At 47.5% G+C, this 18630-nt stretch overlaps 1 protein-coding gene across 1 annotated transcript; it reads right to left on the reverse strand.

Annotated features, from left to right (window-relative positions):
• Positions 1-25: 25 nt before the first annotated feature.
• On the reverse strand, positions 26-11008 carry ARAF (A-Raf proto-oncogene, serine/threonine kinase). Its single transcript, XM_033106223.1, has 16 exons — positions 10917-11008; positions 9441-9595; positions 9181-9284; positions 8314-8416; positions 8069-8223; positions 7859-7957; positions 6246-6387; positions 6117-6144; positions 5892-6037; positions 5597-5799; positions 3058-3234; positions 2913-2959; positions 2276-2394; positions 1897-2028; positions 803-937; positions 26-600 (listed from the first exon to the last, which is right to left on the reverse strand). The coding sequence occupies exons 2-16, from the start codon at positions 9534-9536 to the stop codon at positions 466-468; spliced, it is 1821 nt and encodes a 606-aa protein (XP_032962114.1). The 5' UTR covers positions 9537-9595; positions 10917-11008; the 3' UTR covers positions 26-465.
• Between the last annotated feature and the right edge of the window lie 7622 nt (positions 11009-18630).

Consider the following 18630-nt stretch of genomic DNA (forward strand, 5'->3'; position numbering starts at 1 on the left):
GGAAGCAAAATAAACAAGCAAAGGCCCAGCAGAATTCTGTGCTTCTTGGTGAAGAAAGGAAGGAGTCCTTGAATGGCGGGGGAAACACAGGGGACCCCCAAATCCACATGGGGTGCTGGGGACCCCAAAATCCAGTGGAAGGCACATCAGGCACAAATTCCAAAGAGGTTCTGAGTGGAATCCCTGCCACAAATCCCAGCCATTGGAGATGGAGGAGCTCCCAAATTTAGAAGTATCCCCAAAACCAAGAGGAAACCAAACTATGGAGGAGGCAGGGGTTTCAGTCTTTGGGGGTCCCCCAATTCCAGAGGAACTGGAAAAGCACATGGAGACACCCTCATCTCCCAGGACAGGGATGGGGGATCCTGAGGCAGTATCAGGGCAGACAGAACATTGATTGGTTGGTGAGCAGGGCTCCTTGGCGTGGCAGGCTAAGATTGGCTCCCTGGTGGCTGGGGGCGGGGCCTAAGGCACGAGGCGGGCTGCGCTGAGTAGGCAGGCGGGTAACTCATCAGCCTGGGTGCGGTGCAAGGAGGGTTCCGAGGCACTCCGCTCAATCTTGGGGAGTGACCGCTGCAGCAGCTCAATCGTGGCCAGGATCTGGGGGCAGGTGCGCATGAGGAGGGGTGTCCAGAGCCACACAAGTGCCCCAACACCACCAGACCCCATCCGTACAGAGAAGCATACACACACATTGCACACCTCTGAGCCCTGAACACACATGGTTCACACTCACACCTCGGAGTCTTCCTCCTTCTCAGAGTCCCCTCCCGAAGGTGTCTAGCCCTGCTACCCGGCCTACCTGGGGGAAGAGGGGCCGCTCCTCCCGCTGGAACTTGAGGCAGTCAGACAGCAGGCGCCGCATGGCCTTGGGGCAGTTGCTGGAGATTTTGCTGAGGTCCGGAGACAGATAGCCACGGCCCACCATAAAGATAATCTGGGGGTGGGGCACAGGAATGGCTGATCCGGGCTGTGAGGCCCAGGGGAATTTGGGGTCTCCAGGGACTTGTGAGGCTCCTTTTGGGGAACTGGGGCATTCTGGGTATTGGGGCTCTGAGGATTGTGGTATCTTGTGAAGCCAAGGATTCTGGGTCTCTGAGGCCTTGGAAGGATTCTCTGCTTGCAGAACACTGGGATTTAAGCTCTGGGTAAGTCAAGGATTGTAGCTGTCTGGGGCCCAGAGGATGATGGATCCACAGATTTCTAAGGGGCTTAGGGACCTGGAAAGTACTGGGTCAGGGGGAAATGTGAACTTCTGGGTCTGGAGGGAGCTAAAGGATTCTAGCCCTCAGGAGCTTGTATTGCTGTGGGGCTCTAGGGCCTGAGGACTATGGGTCCACGTAGCCTGTAGGACTATTGGTATCTGGAGCCTAGAGGATCCAGTGTTTCTGAGGGCCTGGGAAATTCCAGGCCTTGAACCTGGAGAACTGGGAGAGTCTGGGCCCTAGAATATTGTGGGTGCCAGGGCCCCGAAGCCTGCCGGACACCCAAGGCCTGAATGATTGTGAGTATCTGTGAGTATTCCAGAAGTACAAAGGGATTCTGTTTCTGGGAGAAATGGGATTCTGGGATTTGGGGATTTACAGGATTTTGAGTACCTGGGCCAAAGGACTGGCAGTTGTCTAGGGGTCCAGAGGGCTTCTGGGTGTTTGGGGGCCTAAAGGGATTCTGGGTATAGGGGATTCAGGAGATTCCACACTTTGAGGACCCAGAGAATTGTGGATGTGGGGGAAGGAGAGGATTCTGGGTATGGGAGACCTAGAAGATTCTGGGAGTTCAAAATTTGGGGTTTCTGGAAGAAGTGTGGCATTTTTGGTCTGTGCAAAGGAGATCTGGGGTTTGGTGGCTGAGGGACTCTCTTAGCCTGGGAAATTGCGGGTAAGGGGTAGGGCTCACCTGGTCACGGCTGCCAATGTGGCTATAAGGCAGGGAGCCGGTCATGAGCTCATACAGCACGACCCCATAGGCGTAGACATCTGACTGGAAGCTGTAGGGGTTCGGGTCCTGCATACGGATCACCTCAGCCGCCTTTGATAGGCCAGACCAGGCAGGGGGACCATGGAGGTCAGCAAATGGCCGGCCCATAGTCCTAGAACCCACTAGCCACACTGGATACAACTCAGAGCCCCCCAGAGGAGGTGACAGGTGAGCAGTCCAGACACCCACACCTGGCATGGGCATCCCCATCCCCACTTGGTCCCCCACATCCCAGCCCTGCAGCCCACATCCCTATATACTCCCAGTCCAGCCCCGGGCCCAGCCTGGCCCAACTCACCATCCACAGCACAGAGCCTGATGGCTGCTCCAAGGGCTGAGCCCCGCTCCACCGCGTCTTCACCGTGGCCAGGCCAAAGTCACCGATCTTCACTGTGAGTCCCTCGTGTAAAAAGATGTCCACCGAGGTCAAGGGCCACTACAGAGACTACCAATAGCCACGCCTCTCACTCTGACTGGGAGGCTGTCATTTAAGCCTCCACACCAGGAATGCCTCTGACCCTGACCAGAAGGCCCCCAATGTCTCACAAACCCACCACAACCTTGAGTTGAGTGGGGAACTCCTATGAGTGCCCCCTATACTGGCCCTGGTCACTCCCTACCAGGAAGTCCCTCTCAGGGCACCCATACCTGCCATGCCTGTGACTGATCAGAAACTGTCTGTAATGCCCTCCACAAGGTCACCCCTCAGACTCTCACCAGAGTCCCCAAGGACAGCACCTGAACAAGCCACAACTCTGACTCCTGACCAAGAGATCCCCATTACAGGCTCCCCACGAGCCCCAGCTCTGCCACCTGGCAAAGGCCCTGTGACACATGTCCCTCCCTGTTCACTCCCAAAGGCACCCCCACACACACAGAGCCATCCATCTAAGTCTTCACCCCACCCCAGTCCTTAGATGGGAACAGGTAGATACTGTTCGACTTGAGATCTCGGTGGATGATGTTCTTGGCATGGAGGTAGCTGTGGGGTGGAAGCAGGTGCAAATTAGCTGGGTGCTACCTCATCTCCCTCCCCAGGTGCCCCAGCCCCCTCCCTTGTCCCTGGGCTGGGAGGCTCACTCCATGCCCTGGGCCGTCTGCCGGGCCACATCTATGAGCTGGACCATGTCGAAACGTGTGTCGGCAACATGGAGGTGGTGGTAGAGGCTGGAGCCCTCACACCACTGTGTGATGATGGCAAACCCAGGCCGGGTCATGAAGCCCATAAACAGCAAGATGTTGACGTGACGTGTCTTCCTGTAGGCAGGGAGGGCGGTATCAGGGCAGGGGTGTGGGTATGGTGGAAGCAGCAACTGTCACTCACTTTCTGAACATCAGGAATGACACTGCGCACTGCTGACTTCTCTCGTCATTTCCACCCTGCCTTTCAGGAGCCTCAAGGCCAGACTGTGGCCAGAGTCAATGAATTTGTGCGATGTGTTTGCTGCGCTGACTTGGCGAGGGGGCATCTGTCCTGAGCTGCCTCATCCGAGTCTCCCAGCAAGAGCAGGACGGATGGATTAGCACCCCCACACCTCTGCAGTCCAGTAGCACCTTAACCATCAATACCTGCCACACCTGGCCCTGACCAGGACCTGTGACCATCTTACAGACGAGAAGGTGGAATGCCAACCTTCTTCACGCTATAGTATCACAATATTGATAAATGCCAGGAAAAAATATCAGTGGTGTGTGATTATATCCTGTTAATCACTGAGAGGCTCAGAGGTAAAGAGCTTGGGGTTTGGACTCAAGTTAGCTCCTATGTTCCAATCCAGGCTTCACCAGGCACTCACTGTGCAACCTTAGGAGGACACTTAACCTCACTGTGCCTCATTTTCCTCAACTGTAAAACTGTGGCAATTATATTAGCTACCTTATGGACATGTTGGGAGGAGTGAGCAAATAATCTGTAAGGAACTTAGAATAGCACTGAACACAAGTAAGCCCTCTGAAAATTTCACTGTCCTTGTTGTTAGTGCTCCTGGGTACCTGGCTCCCTGTCATGTATGAATAGAGCCGCCCTAATTTAGAAGAACCGTCATTCCTTAAAGAAGTATTAACTCCAATTATAGTAACACAAATGCAAATACAGTTGACCCTTGAACAACATGGGTTTCAACTGCACGGGTCCACTTATACATGGATTTTTTTCAATAAATACTTGTATTGTTTTCAGTCTGAGGCTGGGGTCCGTGCATGCAGAGCTCCAACGGTATGCACTGATCTATGCTATTTTATATAAGGGACTTGAGCATCTGTGGATTTTGCTGTCTGTGGGGGGGGGGGTCCTGGAACTAAGTTTTAGGGGAGTCAAAAGTTATACACGGATTTTCGACTGCATGGGGAGGCCGACACCCCTAATCCCTGCATTATTCAAGGGTCAACTGTACCATCAATGACGCCCTGCCGTTTTGTCACATCAGAGCAGATAATACGGCACATGAGCATTCTTCATAGCAGTCAGATTATGGTTAAAACAGTAATAAAATGCAAATTAGCAGCATGTTTAAATCATTGCTATTTCACAGAGAGAAAGAAGTTTTCTTACTGTGGCATCCATTATGAAGATAAATGTTAAAATAGCATGAGGAATGATGATAACATCAACTCTATAACATAATTGTGCCCATTTGTCAGAGGGGAAAGCCCATGCCAGCAACCCTAGGAGTGGCAGTAACTAGAGTGGCAAAAAGGGAACACCAGGCTTTCTCAGTGCAAATGAATTAATATAGTATTAATGCTATATTGAGTAACTATAAGCATGAATTAAATAATGAATAAATAATGGTTATGATTACAGTTAATACAGATGACCTCTGAACAATACAGGGGTTAGGGGCACTGCTCCCCCCACACACACGCAGTTGAAATTCCACACATAACTTCTGATTCCCCAAAAACTTAACTACTCATAGCCTACTGTAGACCAGAAGTCTTACTGATGACACAGTTGACCAACACATATTTGTACGTTATATGTATTATATACTATATTCTTACAATAAAGTAAGCTAGAGAAAAGAAAATGTTAAGAAAATCATAAGGAAGGAAAAAATATGTTTACAGTCTTTACTGGAAAAAAAAATCCACGTATAAGTGGACACATGAAGTTCAAACCCATTGTTGGTCAAGGGTCAACTGTAACACTGTTCTTTAAATGATGGCAGTTTTATAATTAATGACAAGACTGTAACAACGAACATAATACAAATGATGCAGTACAAGCAGAGGGGAAGGAAGGATGCGAGCCTTCCTGGCAATGCAGTTCACTAGCATGATGCTACTAATGTAAGTGCACGCAAGTGACAGTCATGGTGTCGCATGGCCATGCCCATTGCACAGCAGGCCAACGAGAAGACCCACGTTTTGGCGGCAGAGCCACTACTTAATATCAGTATTAACCCAAACACAAACAATAACATCACCAGAGGTCCTCTAAATCTACCCATTTCCCAGAGGGGAAAGGGATGCCCTTGATAACCAACTTACGCTTACGGTTATCACACGACACACACATGGGTGACGTGCAGAAGCTCCCCGAGCACAGCCTTTCCCCAGAGGTGCCAAGGCCGTGCCTGCTGCCCTCGCCCCCCTCCACATACATGGGCAATCTCACCTGAGCACCTGCATCTCGTTCTTGAAGGCCTGGGCCTGCTCAGCTGTGGGTTGGGCCACCTTGAGCACCTTCACAGCCACATCGCCATGCCAACGCCCGCGAAACACGGTGCCAAACGAGCCCGTCCCGATCCTCTTCAGCAGCTGCACCTCACTGGGTGGTACCTCCCAGTAATAGCCCGAGTCCCGGTACCCCAGATTCTTCTGTGGGCCATATGGGCGGCATCTCAGGGGCCTGCCCACTCCCCGTATCACTCAGCCTGTGGTGCCCCCCACAGGTTCTCCCTGGAGCTTACCACTTTCTTCTTGTCATCAGCCATGGACTTCCGCTCCCGCTGTTCTGACGGGGACTTGGAATGTGGGGACTTCCTACCCGAGGACACGCTGGCCGGGCTGGGGCTCCCCCGGGGGGCTCCATCACCACCACCTCTACTGCCAGCAGCTGTGATTGTGGAGAGAATGTCAGTGGACGCAGGTGCAGTGGGGAGGGGGCGCTCAGGATGCAGGCAGTGGGGGCTCACCATCAGTGTTGAAACTCTGGGTACTGAGCTGGAAGAAGAGGGACAGAGTCAGATAGAGGACGCTGAGGCCAACAGGAAAGGTTCTCTCCTCTGCCCAGTGGTCCCGACACTGCCCCCCTCGACACCAACCTGGATGAGGCTAGAGTCCATCGGGGCTGTGGTGCTGACCATATGGACGTTGGGGGTGGACGTGGAGCGGATGCGCTGGAGGGGGGCATTAGCCGGGGTAGAGAAGGGGAAGTGCTCAGCGTCACGGTGCTGGGTGTAGGAGCTGCCAGGGGAAAGGCTGTGGAATCACTGTCAAACGAACAGAAGCAGCCACGCCACCCTCGCCCCGTCCTAAACATGTGTTTAGCTCACAGAGTAAATATCCCGTCATTACTATTATTCATTTGTTCTAGAAACATTTATTGAGTGCCTGCCATGTGACAGATACCATGCTAGGTAGTGGAAATAAAACTGGGGGCAAAACAAATAAAGGTTCTTGCCCTCATGTGGCTGAGTTCCAGAAGGGAGAGAGAGAAATTAAAAAAACAAAATATTTAATCTGTCTGATCGATTCGATAAGGAAAAAATAAATCAAAATGAGGAGACAGAAAGTGTCACTATGATGTCAGGAAAGGCTTCTTTCTCTAAGGAGGTGACATTTGAGCAAAGACCTAAAGAAGGGACAGTGAGCCACACAGTGGGGGAAAGAGTAATATATATCATACTTTATAACAATATGTACTATTCAAATATATTATGTACTATATAATGTATAACATATGCTCTATATTAAAATGGCAATGTTTCAAAATATACATATTATAATGTTATATATGTTATACATACGTGTTCTACATATACATAATGTTACAAAAAGCGTTTTTATTTTAAGGAGGGCCCAGCTCACAGTGGCCCAGGAAGGGATCGAACAGGCCACCGTGGTGTTATTAGCACCACGCTCCAACTGAGCTAACCGGCCACCCACAAAAACATTTCTTAATGTTCCCTTCCACTATTCTCAAATTCATACTTACTTAATTCAATTACACCCCCAATTAAATATAACATAATGCCCTAACTTTACTATTTTATATATTATATAAAAATATATGATGCTCTACATTATATAAAAATATTATAAATATAACACATGATACATTAACATAATATACCGTACAAGTATAAACATTATAAAATACATAATATAGACATAGAAAACACATGTTTTATAAACTTACGATATATTAGAGCAATAATCTTTTTTAACATAGAAATACTATATAGTCTTATAATACTTAACATAAAGAAGAAATAAAAGGGAATTTATGATAAAATATATATATTTCAAAATGGGAAGGCCTGAGCATGATTATACTGGAAGAATTAATAAAGTAGTTAGATGCTTTGATATACATAAACATACATACATATATATTTATAATTAATAAGGAGAACCTTTATACTCTGTATTAGATCTTGTTCTAAGCATCTGATATGTCTTAACTCACTTAAGCCTCACCAGAACCCTATGTGGCAAAAAGTAACATTATCCCCTCTTTACAGATGAGAAAACTGAGGGCCAGAGAGATTAGGTGACTTGCCCAAGGTCCCACAGCTCCATGCCCTTACTCATACTTGTAGGTGTTCAACAAATGTTTGTCAAGTAAATGAATGAATAAAGAATGGCTTGTGGTCTACAGGGGCCTCCAGATCTTTCTCTCCCAGCAGCAGCTCTTCAGCTAAGGCATCCCTACCTGGGACCCTGGGGGGTTAGCGGCTCATTCAGGGGGCGGTTCAAGAGAGTCTCATGCTGTCTGGAGCCTCCGGACAAATCCTGGACACTGTGGTAGAACCTTGAGGACATTAAGGGTATAGAGCAGGGGACAAGGGTGAGCTCTCTGTAAGAACCTTGTGGCTGGGCATCTGTCCTCCCCATCCCCCCATCCACCCCAGGCCAGGCTCACTGTCGGCGGTTGGTACTCATGTCTACACAGACTGTGGGGACCTTGGAGGAACAATGCTGGTGGAACTTGTAGCCACAGGTTTGGCAGCGGAAGCCATGGAAGAGAAACTTAAGGCAGAAGTCACAAAACGCCAGGCTGAAGAACGTCTTCCGTACCTGCTACCACAAAGCAGGGAAGGGTGAGGCCTGGTCAAGGACCCTCCCCCCACGCCCAGGGTCTGCACCCACTATCCCCCCTGCACTCACAAAATTGTGCATGGTCAGTGGGACATCTTCAAGGACCTCCACAATGAGCTCCTCGCCATCCAGGGGGGCAATGGCAGTGTCCCAGGAAGTGACTGTCTTTCGCCTGCAGGAGGTATGAAAGGAGTGAGTGGGAGGGTGGACAGGGCCTCGGGGAGGCAGGGAACCCCTAAAGGTACCTCCAAGTCTGCATCCACGGAGCAATATCTACCATGTTTCATTCCCATCACGGCAACCCTAGGAACTAGTTATTATCCTTACCCCCATTTTACAGATAAGGAAGCTAAGGCTCAGAAGGATAAAGTGACTTGCCCAAAGCCACAAGGGACTATGAGTAGCAGGACAGTGTGAAGAGGCCATGCTCTTAACCACAAGGTGAGAAGCAAATGAGATGGTGACTAAACAACTAAATCTCAGAAGTGCTAAGGAAGCCCCAGAAAAAACAGCCGATGAGGCATTAAAACAACAAATACATAGCAATGTGTGAATTGAATAAAAAAATTAAGGAACCTCAGAACAGAAGAATAAATGGAAGGCCCAACTCAGCAGACAGATAATGGGAAAATGGAGGTAGGACAGAGCCAACAAATTGATGAAAAAGTGAAAGAACAAAAGAGATGAACTCTGGAAGGAGGTGATGGAGCAGGGTGAAGACTTGGGGGTCAAAGAGAGAGTGAGATGTTGACCTGACAGGCCAATGAACTAACGAAGTAACGAAACAAAAGCTGGATGGACTCACAAATTCACTGAACTAAGTAAGGCAAGACTAACGGAGACTCCACAACAGAGTGAAGGAGTCGGATGACGCTGAGGAGGAGTTGGGAGGCTGGGCACCCAGTGGGCAGAGGACGAGGTGTATGCCACACTTACCCCTTGATGAGCCGGTAGACCACGCAGCAATCCTGATTGAGACCCCGCACCTTCAGGGCCTTGTCTAAAGAGTCGTAGACACTCATGCCATCCCGGACAGTCACCTGTGCAGATGTGGGGGATCAGTGCCCAACAGGGGCCCCAACTAACTCTCCCACCCCTCGGCCAAAGCCTCCTCCCAGCCCTAGTTACCCTTTTGACCCAAGATTTACAACTGGGTCCATCCACACCCCTACCAGGTTTGCTCCCTTCAGACTCACTACTGTGCGTTGCTTGTTGGGCAGGTACACTTTGACAGTGCCCACTGCCCGGGACGGCTCGGCCCCGTTGGCAGGGGGGCCCCGTGGTGGCTCCATGGAGCCTAGGACTTTGTCAAGATGGGCTGAGGCGGGGCTGGGCAGGTGCCATGGGGCTCCTAGAAGACAGAGGAGGAATTCAGAGGTCCAGTAATGATAGTCTGGAAGCACAGTGGCAGGAAACAAAAAGAATTTCAACCTCCAGGCTCCACGTCACGCCCAGTAGCCTAATTTCCACACAGCAGCCCAAGGGAGCCTGTTAACACTTTGAAGCCGATCCAGTTCCTCCTCTGCTCAGCCCAGCCAAGATCTCGGATTCACTGCATGGGGCCAGGTGGGGGTGGGACGACACAACGAGAGACAGCACACACTGTCCTGGAGGGAACAGGAGTACAAAAGTCTGTGCTGGGGGCTAATGGGGAAGTCAGCACACGGTGCACTGGGGTGTGTCAGGTACATAATGGACACGAACAGTGTCCCGGCTTTTTAATGGAGAAGGGGGTTACCAGATACTATGCTGAGGGAGGAGTCACAGACAGAGTGAAGGGGAATGAATGGAAGATCATCAGCTATTGCCCTTCGTTTGGGGAAAATGGGAATTGCACCAAAGAGTGTTCTTAAGGGTACTGTGGGCATCCCTACCTAAGCCCTGGCCTGCCATGACGGCAGGCTCACAAACACTGTTAGGTGGCTAATGGGAGTCACCAGACTGTGACGGGAGATCACAAGGCTCAGCAGACATTATGCTGAAGGAAGATGTAATAGAGGTCACTAGAGACTGTAATGGGGAGAAGAATGGATAAGGTGGTCACCGGACACTGTCATGGGGAAAAGGAGGGTAATGGTGAATCATTAGTCATTGTTGAGGTGAGATGAATAGAGGTAAAGCAGGGAGGCTCCAAAATTCTCGCTGACAACTAAGGGGTGACAGACATATTTCTGGTGATAATGGAAGGAGGCTGGTGAGGGTTAAGGAGGAGTAAGGGGGTAATCCTCAAACATTCTCCTAGTGGGTCAGACACTGATCCAGAAGAAGCAAGCGAGTAGTGAGCCGCGTCCCCATGCATTCCCCACTGTTGGTAAAGAAGGGTCATCAGATACCTTAAGAAGGTTTACAGGGGATCTGGGAACAACACACCACAGCCCAGGCCCAATTCAGCCCTGCCCCGCCTACTGAGTGCCTTCCAACTCTGCGCAGGCGTGCTACCACACGCGACGGGCGAAACCATCCCCCCGCAGCCTTGCACCCCTATTCCTGTCTACCCACCACTACCCCCCGCTGTCCGATGGTCTCGCCCCGGGTCAAACCACTCCTCCGGTTCCGGGCAGGGGGCGCCGGGGCCCAGGCGCAGCCACCCTGGAGCTAAGCTTTCGGTCCCGGCTCCTTGCCCATGCCCGGCGGTCGCTCCAGAAACCTAACCCTGCGGGGCCCGCCCTCACCTGTCAAGCTGCAACGGCCGCAGCCGCCTCCATCTTGGGCCTGTCTTCTTGTTTCCTCATAGAGTCCGCCTCCACCGCCCCTCGGACTTTCGCCATTGGCTCCACAGGACTCAGCCCTCTATCCTTATTGGATTAGGGTCACGCCTATCAAGGCAGGATAGGCGGAATGTGGGTCTTGTTCCGGATTAGGAGGGGCTGCTTGAAACGTCTGGGTCTGGGGCAAATTCGCACGTCCTGAGTCGCGCAGGCGCAGTCAAGAGACCTGCGTGCCAGGGGCTTTAACCCAATCGTACCGTGGCAGAATAAAGTGGGGCTTTTTTTCGGTCAGTTGGGTCTGACTTTAGGGCTTCCTGAATCTGGGCGGAGAATCCTTAAATGCCCCTTTTTGTTCCAGTGACCCGGAGGCCTAAGTAGCCGTTTGGGAGTTTCCTGGGTCTCCGTTTTACCGTCTTTGAAATGGGTTGGAATCAGACCAAATATCAGCAACGTTTTCCAATTCTGAAAAACTGAAGTCCTAGCCTTAGATAACAGCGGGTCTCTAGTGTGGCCGGCCTGGGGGTCTGGAACTAGGAAGAGTGGCCTGCTGTTCTGAGAGCTGTCCTTTAGGAATGGGGTTGATAAGGATTTTGTAAGGCTAGTCATAGATGGCCAGGTGAAGAGGGGAGGGAAGTGTGGACCTGGAATGGGGCACAAGTGCAGGGAAATGTATGGAGGAATTGAGGGGTAATTACAATTTTTTAGAAGATGACTTTTACCTGGTGTCAAAAGTGAAAGAGACTTTCCACCCTCCCTTTTCTTAGAGCATTTCCTTTAGAAAACTTGTAAATTTTTTTGTCCCCTCGAGATGTATGTAAATCTTTTTACAAGCTAAATAGGCTTCCTGCCAGTTTTACAACCCAAGGATGTTGTTCTTAGGGGCCTTGGAGTCATCTCTTTGAAATGCAAACATCAACAAAGATAGCGCCCCTTCTCCGTCAGGTAGGAATTTGACCTAGGCGTCTGGCGCCAAGTTGTTAGCTGCTTGTCAAAGAGATAGGTGTTTTATTTTTTTTCTTTGGATAAAGACAGATGGCTACCCCAGTTACCAGGTGAATTTGAGATGAACTGTGTAGCAAAAGGTACTGTCAAGTTCTCTTACTTAAGGACAAGTTATTGCCTTTCTTGAGAACAAGTATGTAATGGCTTGTATCTCCCCAGCCATTTAAAGGATGAGGTTTTACTGTCCTTGCAATCTCTTTAGCGAATTGCTTGTGATGCACATTGCAGTCTGGTTTAACACTTTTTGATAATACAGTGCTACCTCGGTTTTCTAATGTAATCCGTTCTGGAAGACCCTTCGAGTTCTGAAACGTTCGTAAAGAGCCGACAGCGAGGTGTCGGGATCCTGCACTCAGAGGAAGCCGCGTGACATGTTTGATGTGTTCGAAAACCGAAGCATTTACTTCCGGGTTTATGGCATTTGTAAATCGAAATGTTCGTCAACAGAGACGTTTGAAAACCGAGGTACTACTGTATAACTATTTAATTCTTTTCTACCTCTGTGGGGAGGATTCACCGGTTGGCACGAGATTTCACTTTTAATTTTTTGAACAGCCTGTTGTTTGAAGTGACTACATTCTCCTGTTTGGAGCCTCAGCATCCCTCTGATGAAGTGGGAAGGATCAGAGAAAGGTCATTAGGTGAGGGGGCCTCAACATACTTCAACTTGTATTTATTAAGTGCTTTCTCTGCCTATAAGGAGAGAGACAAAAGTTCTGCTTACTAGGCTGTCATATAACCTCTATTTCCCATCGTTTCTTTTCTATTAGGATCTTCACCATTCAATGGCTAAAATGAAAAAGACGGAATAAATACCGCATATTTATGAGAATGTGGAGCAATAGGAACTTTCATGCATTGCCATTGGGAGTGTAGAATGGTACAACCACTTTGGAAACAGTTTGGCATCTTCATGTAAAGTTAGACATATACATACCATGCAATCTAGCAGTCTCATTTCTCAGTATTTACTCCAGAGAAATGAAAACATGTCCAATGGCGTGCTCATAACTGTTTAACAACCAGCTGTCCAGGAAAAAAGCTCTAATTTGTAGTGTTTGCCAACTAAGACATAAACACTCCCACCATGGCTTATTTCAAGCTACTAATATGACACCATTGAACCAGAGTTGAGATTTGCAAAATTGGCTCTGGTGAGCCAGCCACAGCATGCTACTGCAATGTACCCACACAAAAATTTATACTCCAATATTCATATTAGCTTTATTCATAATAGCAAAAAAAAAAACTGCAAACAGACCAGGTGTCCAGCAACAAAAGAATTGACCAAGAAACACAAAAATGGGATCCTGGAATACTACTGTTAACCTAAAATTAGAAGGCCAAAGTGAGAGGCAATGAGCATTTATTTGAGATCCAAAGAAGAGCTATTTGGAAAGCACTGATTCAGGCAGAAACCCAAATAGTGTTCCCATTAGGAGGCAAGGCAAGAAGTATTTATGAGAAAGCGATGGGGAACAATTACATCAATAGAAGGAAGGCATTTCTGTAAGTGAGAATAAGCTAACAGTGATGCTAGTGCTAAAGAATGTTTTGAACTTTTCAGTCCATTAGTCATATTATCTGCTTTCTTGTTATCTTTGCAAACAGTTTTTTGGGGATTCCATGCTGCTTTAGGTCCAGTCCAAAGGTTATTTTGCCCAGTTTATGCATCCCATAGGTTTGAGGCGGAAGATGTGCAAGGCAGTTCCTCTGGGATAGCAGCTCTGACTCCATTTTAAAGTGGCTCCATTTATATTACTTTTCACACTACTCAGCAATGAAAGGCAACAAACTACTTCATGTGTCTATCTTACAGACATAAGATCGAGTGAAAGAAGCCAGACACAAAAGATAAATACTGTATTATTCCATCTGTATGAACATCTAAGCCAGGCAAAATTAATCTATAGTGAAGGAAAGCAGAGTAGTTGTCTTGTGGGAGAATGACTGAGAAGGGCATGAAGGAACTTTTGGAGGTGACTGGACAGTTCAGTATTCATTTATCAAAATTCATCAAACTCTATACTGAAAATGGGTACACTTTATTGTATGTAAAATATACCTCAATTTAAAAGAGCATGGCAAAAAAGGGGGCTTCAAACATAATTTTAAACATGTTGAATTCTTACAAATTCTTAGTGATTAGAGTTGTTTTTTTTTTAATTCTCTTTTCTGATTCGAAGCCCTAGAGCCGGCATCCCCATCTCCCAGTGGTGCAGCCCTGGCACCACATGGGGTCAGAAACAACTCCTGTTGGAGCTCAGTGAGGGGCTCCAAAACGCTCTCCAAAAGGAAGAATAATGTCAGGGGTGGGGAGTGCATTTTAAATTTCATTTCATTTGAATATTATTTAATTTATTTTAGAACTTTAATTTCTAGGCAGTATTTGAAGACAGACTTCTGGCTCCGTTGCACAACATTTACAAAAAGGTAAGCAAAATTCGACATGCTGTGCCAGAAAGGAGGGATGGAGGATGGAAGAGGGTCATGGCTCACTCAAGGACAAAGCTTTCTCCCTTAGGGACTCACTCCAAACCCATCCCAACTGGCACGACTTCAGCCAAGTACTTCACAGGTACTTAACAAGTCATGAAGGCCTTTAAAGTGACTTGGGTTTTTATCATCATCATCATCATCACATTAAAAACCATCAAGCGCACCATATATTAAAACAAAAATTAAAACCTGAACTAGCTGATTGTTTTTTCTGACATTCCCCTCGAAATTATCCACCTAGAAATTTTAAAAGATTTTAAAATGGTTGTTGGTTTTTATAATTGTTGATTTTCAATTCTTTGAAATATGTCTGAAAAACATACAAAATCTGAAGTGTTCACCAACCACTGTTGTAACCCTACCCATTTCACAGTTGATCCAATTGAGGTTCAGGCTGCCCTAACCGGAAGGACAGAGGAGAGAGAACTCCAGCATTTCAAGTTTGGTAAAAAGTGTTTGAACAAGGGTGTAGGCCAGGGGCACGCCCCTCTGTAAGGAATCTTGGCTCCGCCCCAGCAGTCCAGCGTGCCTGAGGCTCTCTAAACCAGCCACTCCCATTTCCCAACTTCACCACCCTCGCTCTCCCTGCCGCCGCCTGCAGAACGCCACGTCCGACAGCCCATCGCACAGCCTCCCGCTCCGCTAGCTACCCGTGTCGGGAGAGATGACCACGCACAGACCGAGACAAAACTGAGTGCCTCACTGGCCCAACTGAGAAGCCTCAACTATCCGCTCCGCTAGGCCCCCGCTGCGGTTTGGAGTGAGACATTCAGTGTTCCAGGCCCCGGACAGGCAGCGAGGTCACCCAATAGCGATGCAGTGGAGGGCGGGCTTTGGGATGCCACGGGCATTGATAGGCTCTACTTCACCCTAGCATTTAGAACGAGAAGAGACTGGACTTTGAGACTCCGAGGAGCCACTGGCAGACCAATAGCTACGCAGAGGACGTGGGCTCTGGGCCGTCCCAGCCAATGGGAGTAATTGTCCATCTAAAGCAGAGTATGGAAGTTTCCACTTTTGAATATTCCTTGAAGAGATTTTTAATACACAATCCTGGGGTCAAAATGTGGGAAATTTACAAGTGAACCTAAACATTCCTTTTAACAGTCCTTATTAAAAAGTCTTTCCTAACAAAATGCATTGAGCAGTAATTTGAATTTGTGATCACTGCGATCCAAATTGGTGCAAGTCACACTATTAAACCACAGACAGGGTTCTTTTGTTTTCGATTAATTTTTTAACAGTTCATTATACGATATATATGGTATTCCCATGTGTTCATAAAATTAAACAAGTGTGCAGGTTTGTATATTTTCAATTTCCAAACCCAAGGATCAAATGAATAGAAAAAATAATCGTCAGTTACCTCTCAATAAAGGTGGGGAGGGGAAGAAAAACTAATAATTAAACCAAATAACAGTCCTGTAATTTTTTTTATTAAAGATTTACTCTGATGAGGAAATTCTTTGGTGAGTATGATTATTTCTTATAAATAAAACAAGGCTCAAGTATGAAAATATTTAATAGTCAAGCAAAAGGATCAATATAAACCTACAAACTGAGCAGTGACACCCCCTTTGAGATGCAATGGACAGTGGCAAACACCACTGGTCCTCCCAGGTAGCTCTTTTGGTAGGGATAATAATCTGATATGGTCCTTGGTAATTTTTTAAGTTTTTAATTAATTAAACTGACAGCATTTACCCAAAGGAAGTGATTCTGAAATGTCTACTTTCGGTTTTCATCAGAAATGCATTTGGTACAAATTTTCTCAGAGTTAACATATTTATTCCAAGCACATATAGACTGATCCACAGTCCCATCAAAGGTGAAAAACAAAAGTTTAATATCTGTTGGCTTACCTCACACATATTTGGTAAATCTCTATTCAATTTATAAAACCACTGTAAATGAGATGTCAGACAAATGTACTCCAAGTAAATTTTCATTATTTCTGGATAAATGACCCACATGTGATCTTTATATCATTCTTGACACAATGCACATGTTATATATAATCCTTTGTATATATAAAATAATTCCTTATATATAAAATAATTCCTTATAGTTTTTTTTCACTTTATATATGTTTATTTGTATTTTTAAAAAGCATAATGGGCCCCTCCTCTGTGCCAGGCACTGCCAAGACATTAAAAAAAGACATGGTCTCTACCCCTAGGGGTTCCTGATCTAATGAGGACTTCAGCCACAGGGAGAAAATTTCTATCTAACAGGCTCTGCTGAAGGGACATTGGATGCTGTGGATCCCTGAAAAGTCTTTCCCTAGGAGGGAACATTTGCGCAGTCCTGAGTCTACAGCTGCATTGGCGGGTGGGGGTGTCTCTGGCCAGTGGGTACAGAATCTGCTCAGGAGTAAAGTGGCCACCTCTAGCCATGGCACCTGGAACTCAGGGGAAGAGAGGACAGGCCTGAGTCAAGTGGCCTTGGGATGGAGGAACCGCAAAGGGTCAGGCCTAGGAGGCAGGGGAGCATGCATCATTGCCCCTTGTCCTCCCCATGGATGCCAGGGCTTCTACTCCCAGGGTGGGGCTGAAACTGGTATCCCAATGTGCTCAGCAAGGGGTCGGGGTACTCCCAAAAGACAAGCTGGAACCTGGGCCTCCTCACAAGGATACAGGCTTGAATGACTGTCACTGGGCACATAAAAACCTTGGGCATTGTGTCAGGTCCTGATGGTAGATGTAGTAGCCCTGCCAGTATGCCTGGGGCCAGGCTCCTTGGCAGTTCAGCTCCAATCCCCCCAATTCCAGTTTAGGGTGAGCATGCCAGGCACCTCAGAGTCCCTCTTGCAGGCTCAGGGCAACATATCTCCGCGGCGGGACACCCTTTCCACCCTGGGCTGGGGAACGATGCAGAAAGTTAGCGGGAGAGAGGTTCCGCTCTCGTCCGCCCCCGTCATCTCCACCAGTGTGATCCTGCACCTCGTGGCGCCGTCTTGTCCCTGGGCTCCATCTTTAACCCTCTGACCAATTCCTTATAGTTTCTGTTCCATGTAAATGTTGTGTACCATCATGTGGTATGAGAAAATCAATTCTGAAGTTACCCAGAATGCCTTAGGACTTGACCACTGTCTAGAGTGTGTGAGTATCCCTATGTCCTGCTATGTAACTGTATGACCTTGGATGAGTTGTTTCCCCTCTCTGTGTCTCTGTTTCCTTATCTTTAACATTTTTAAAAAGTACTTCCATCATAGGCTTGTTGTAAGATTCTGTGAACTACTCTATATCAAACTTTACACAATGCCTGATACACAGTGACTACGCGATAATTTTTAGCTGATTCTGTTATCACTATCATCACCATTAATATTATTAAAGTATCAAAGCAAAGATCTATGTCCCTTGGCAGAACTCGTTGGCTGGTCCAAGTTCAAGGATGCTGCCCAAATTACAAGTGATCAGATTACAAGTGATTAAACATCCCCGGTAGAATCCAGTATGAAGGCTAGTTTCATTTCAGAAGGCTCAGTCCCAGCGTTGACAGATGTTTTAGCAATTCTGGTGACCTGCAGGTACCCAGCTCAGCCAGTCCTATGTCTTTGAGGAGGTCTGTTCCTTTCCTTCACTTCCTTCCCGCTCCCTCACCCTCCACAGGTACCCTTTAGAAGGTTTATGAAGTTTCCTTTTATCCTAACTTTCTGGGAATTGTTTTTTTTTTTTTTAATCAAGAATGAATGTCGGGCAGGCCCGGTGGCTCAGGTGGTTGGAGCTCCATGCTCCTAACACCGAAGGCTGCCGGTTTGATTCCCACATGGGCCAGTGGGCTCTCAACCACAAGGTTGCCAGTTCAACTCCCACGAGGGATGGTGGGCTGTGCCCTCTGCAGCTAACAACTGGCAACTGGACCTGGAGCTGAGCTGCGCCCTCCACAACTAAGACTGAAAGGACAATAACTTGACTTGGAAAAGTCCTGGAAGTACACACTGTTCCCCAATAAAGTCCTGTTCCCTTTCCCTAATAAAATCTTTAAAAAAAAAAAAAAAGAATGAATGTCACATTTGTTTGTTTTTTGGGTTTTTTTTTAAGATTTTTTATTGGGGAAGGGGAACAGGACTTTATTAGGGAACAGTGTGTACTTCTGGGACTTTTTTTTTCCAAGTCAAGTTGTTGTCCTTTCAATCTTAGTTGTGGAGTGTGCAGCTCAGCTCCAGGTCCAG

This window comes from Rhinolophus ferrumequinum, chromosome X, assembly GCF_004115265.2.
Source record: "Rhinolophus ferrumequinum isolate MPI-CBG mRhiFer1 chromosome X, mRhiFer1_v1.p, whole genome shotgun sequence".
In the NCBI taxonomy this organism is placed as follows: Eukaryota; Metazoa; Chordata; class Mammalia; order Chiroptera; family Rhinolophidae; genus Rhinolophus; species Rhinolophus ferrumequinum.

Bases quoted from the DNA above. Each gene is read 5' to 3' on its own strand.
- ARAF (XM_033106223.1), bottom strand. From the start codon at position 9,536: ATGGAGCCACCACGGGGCCCCCCTGCCAACGGGGCCGAGCCGTCCCGG. The intron at 7,958-8,068 runs GTGAGCCTGGCC...AATGTCCTCAAG, and splicing joins ATGAGTACCAACCGCCGACA to GTTCTACCACAGTGTCCAGG. The intron at 938-1,896 runs GTGAGCCCTACC...CCCCACCCCCAG, and splicing joins ACATTGGCAGCCGTGACCAG to ATTATCTTTATGGTGGGCCG.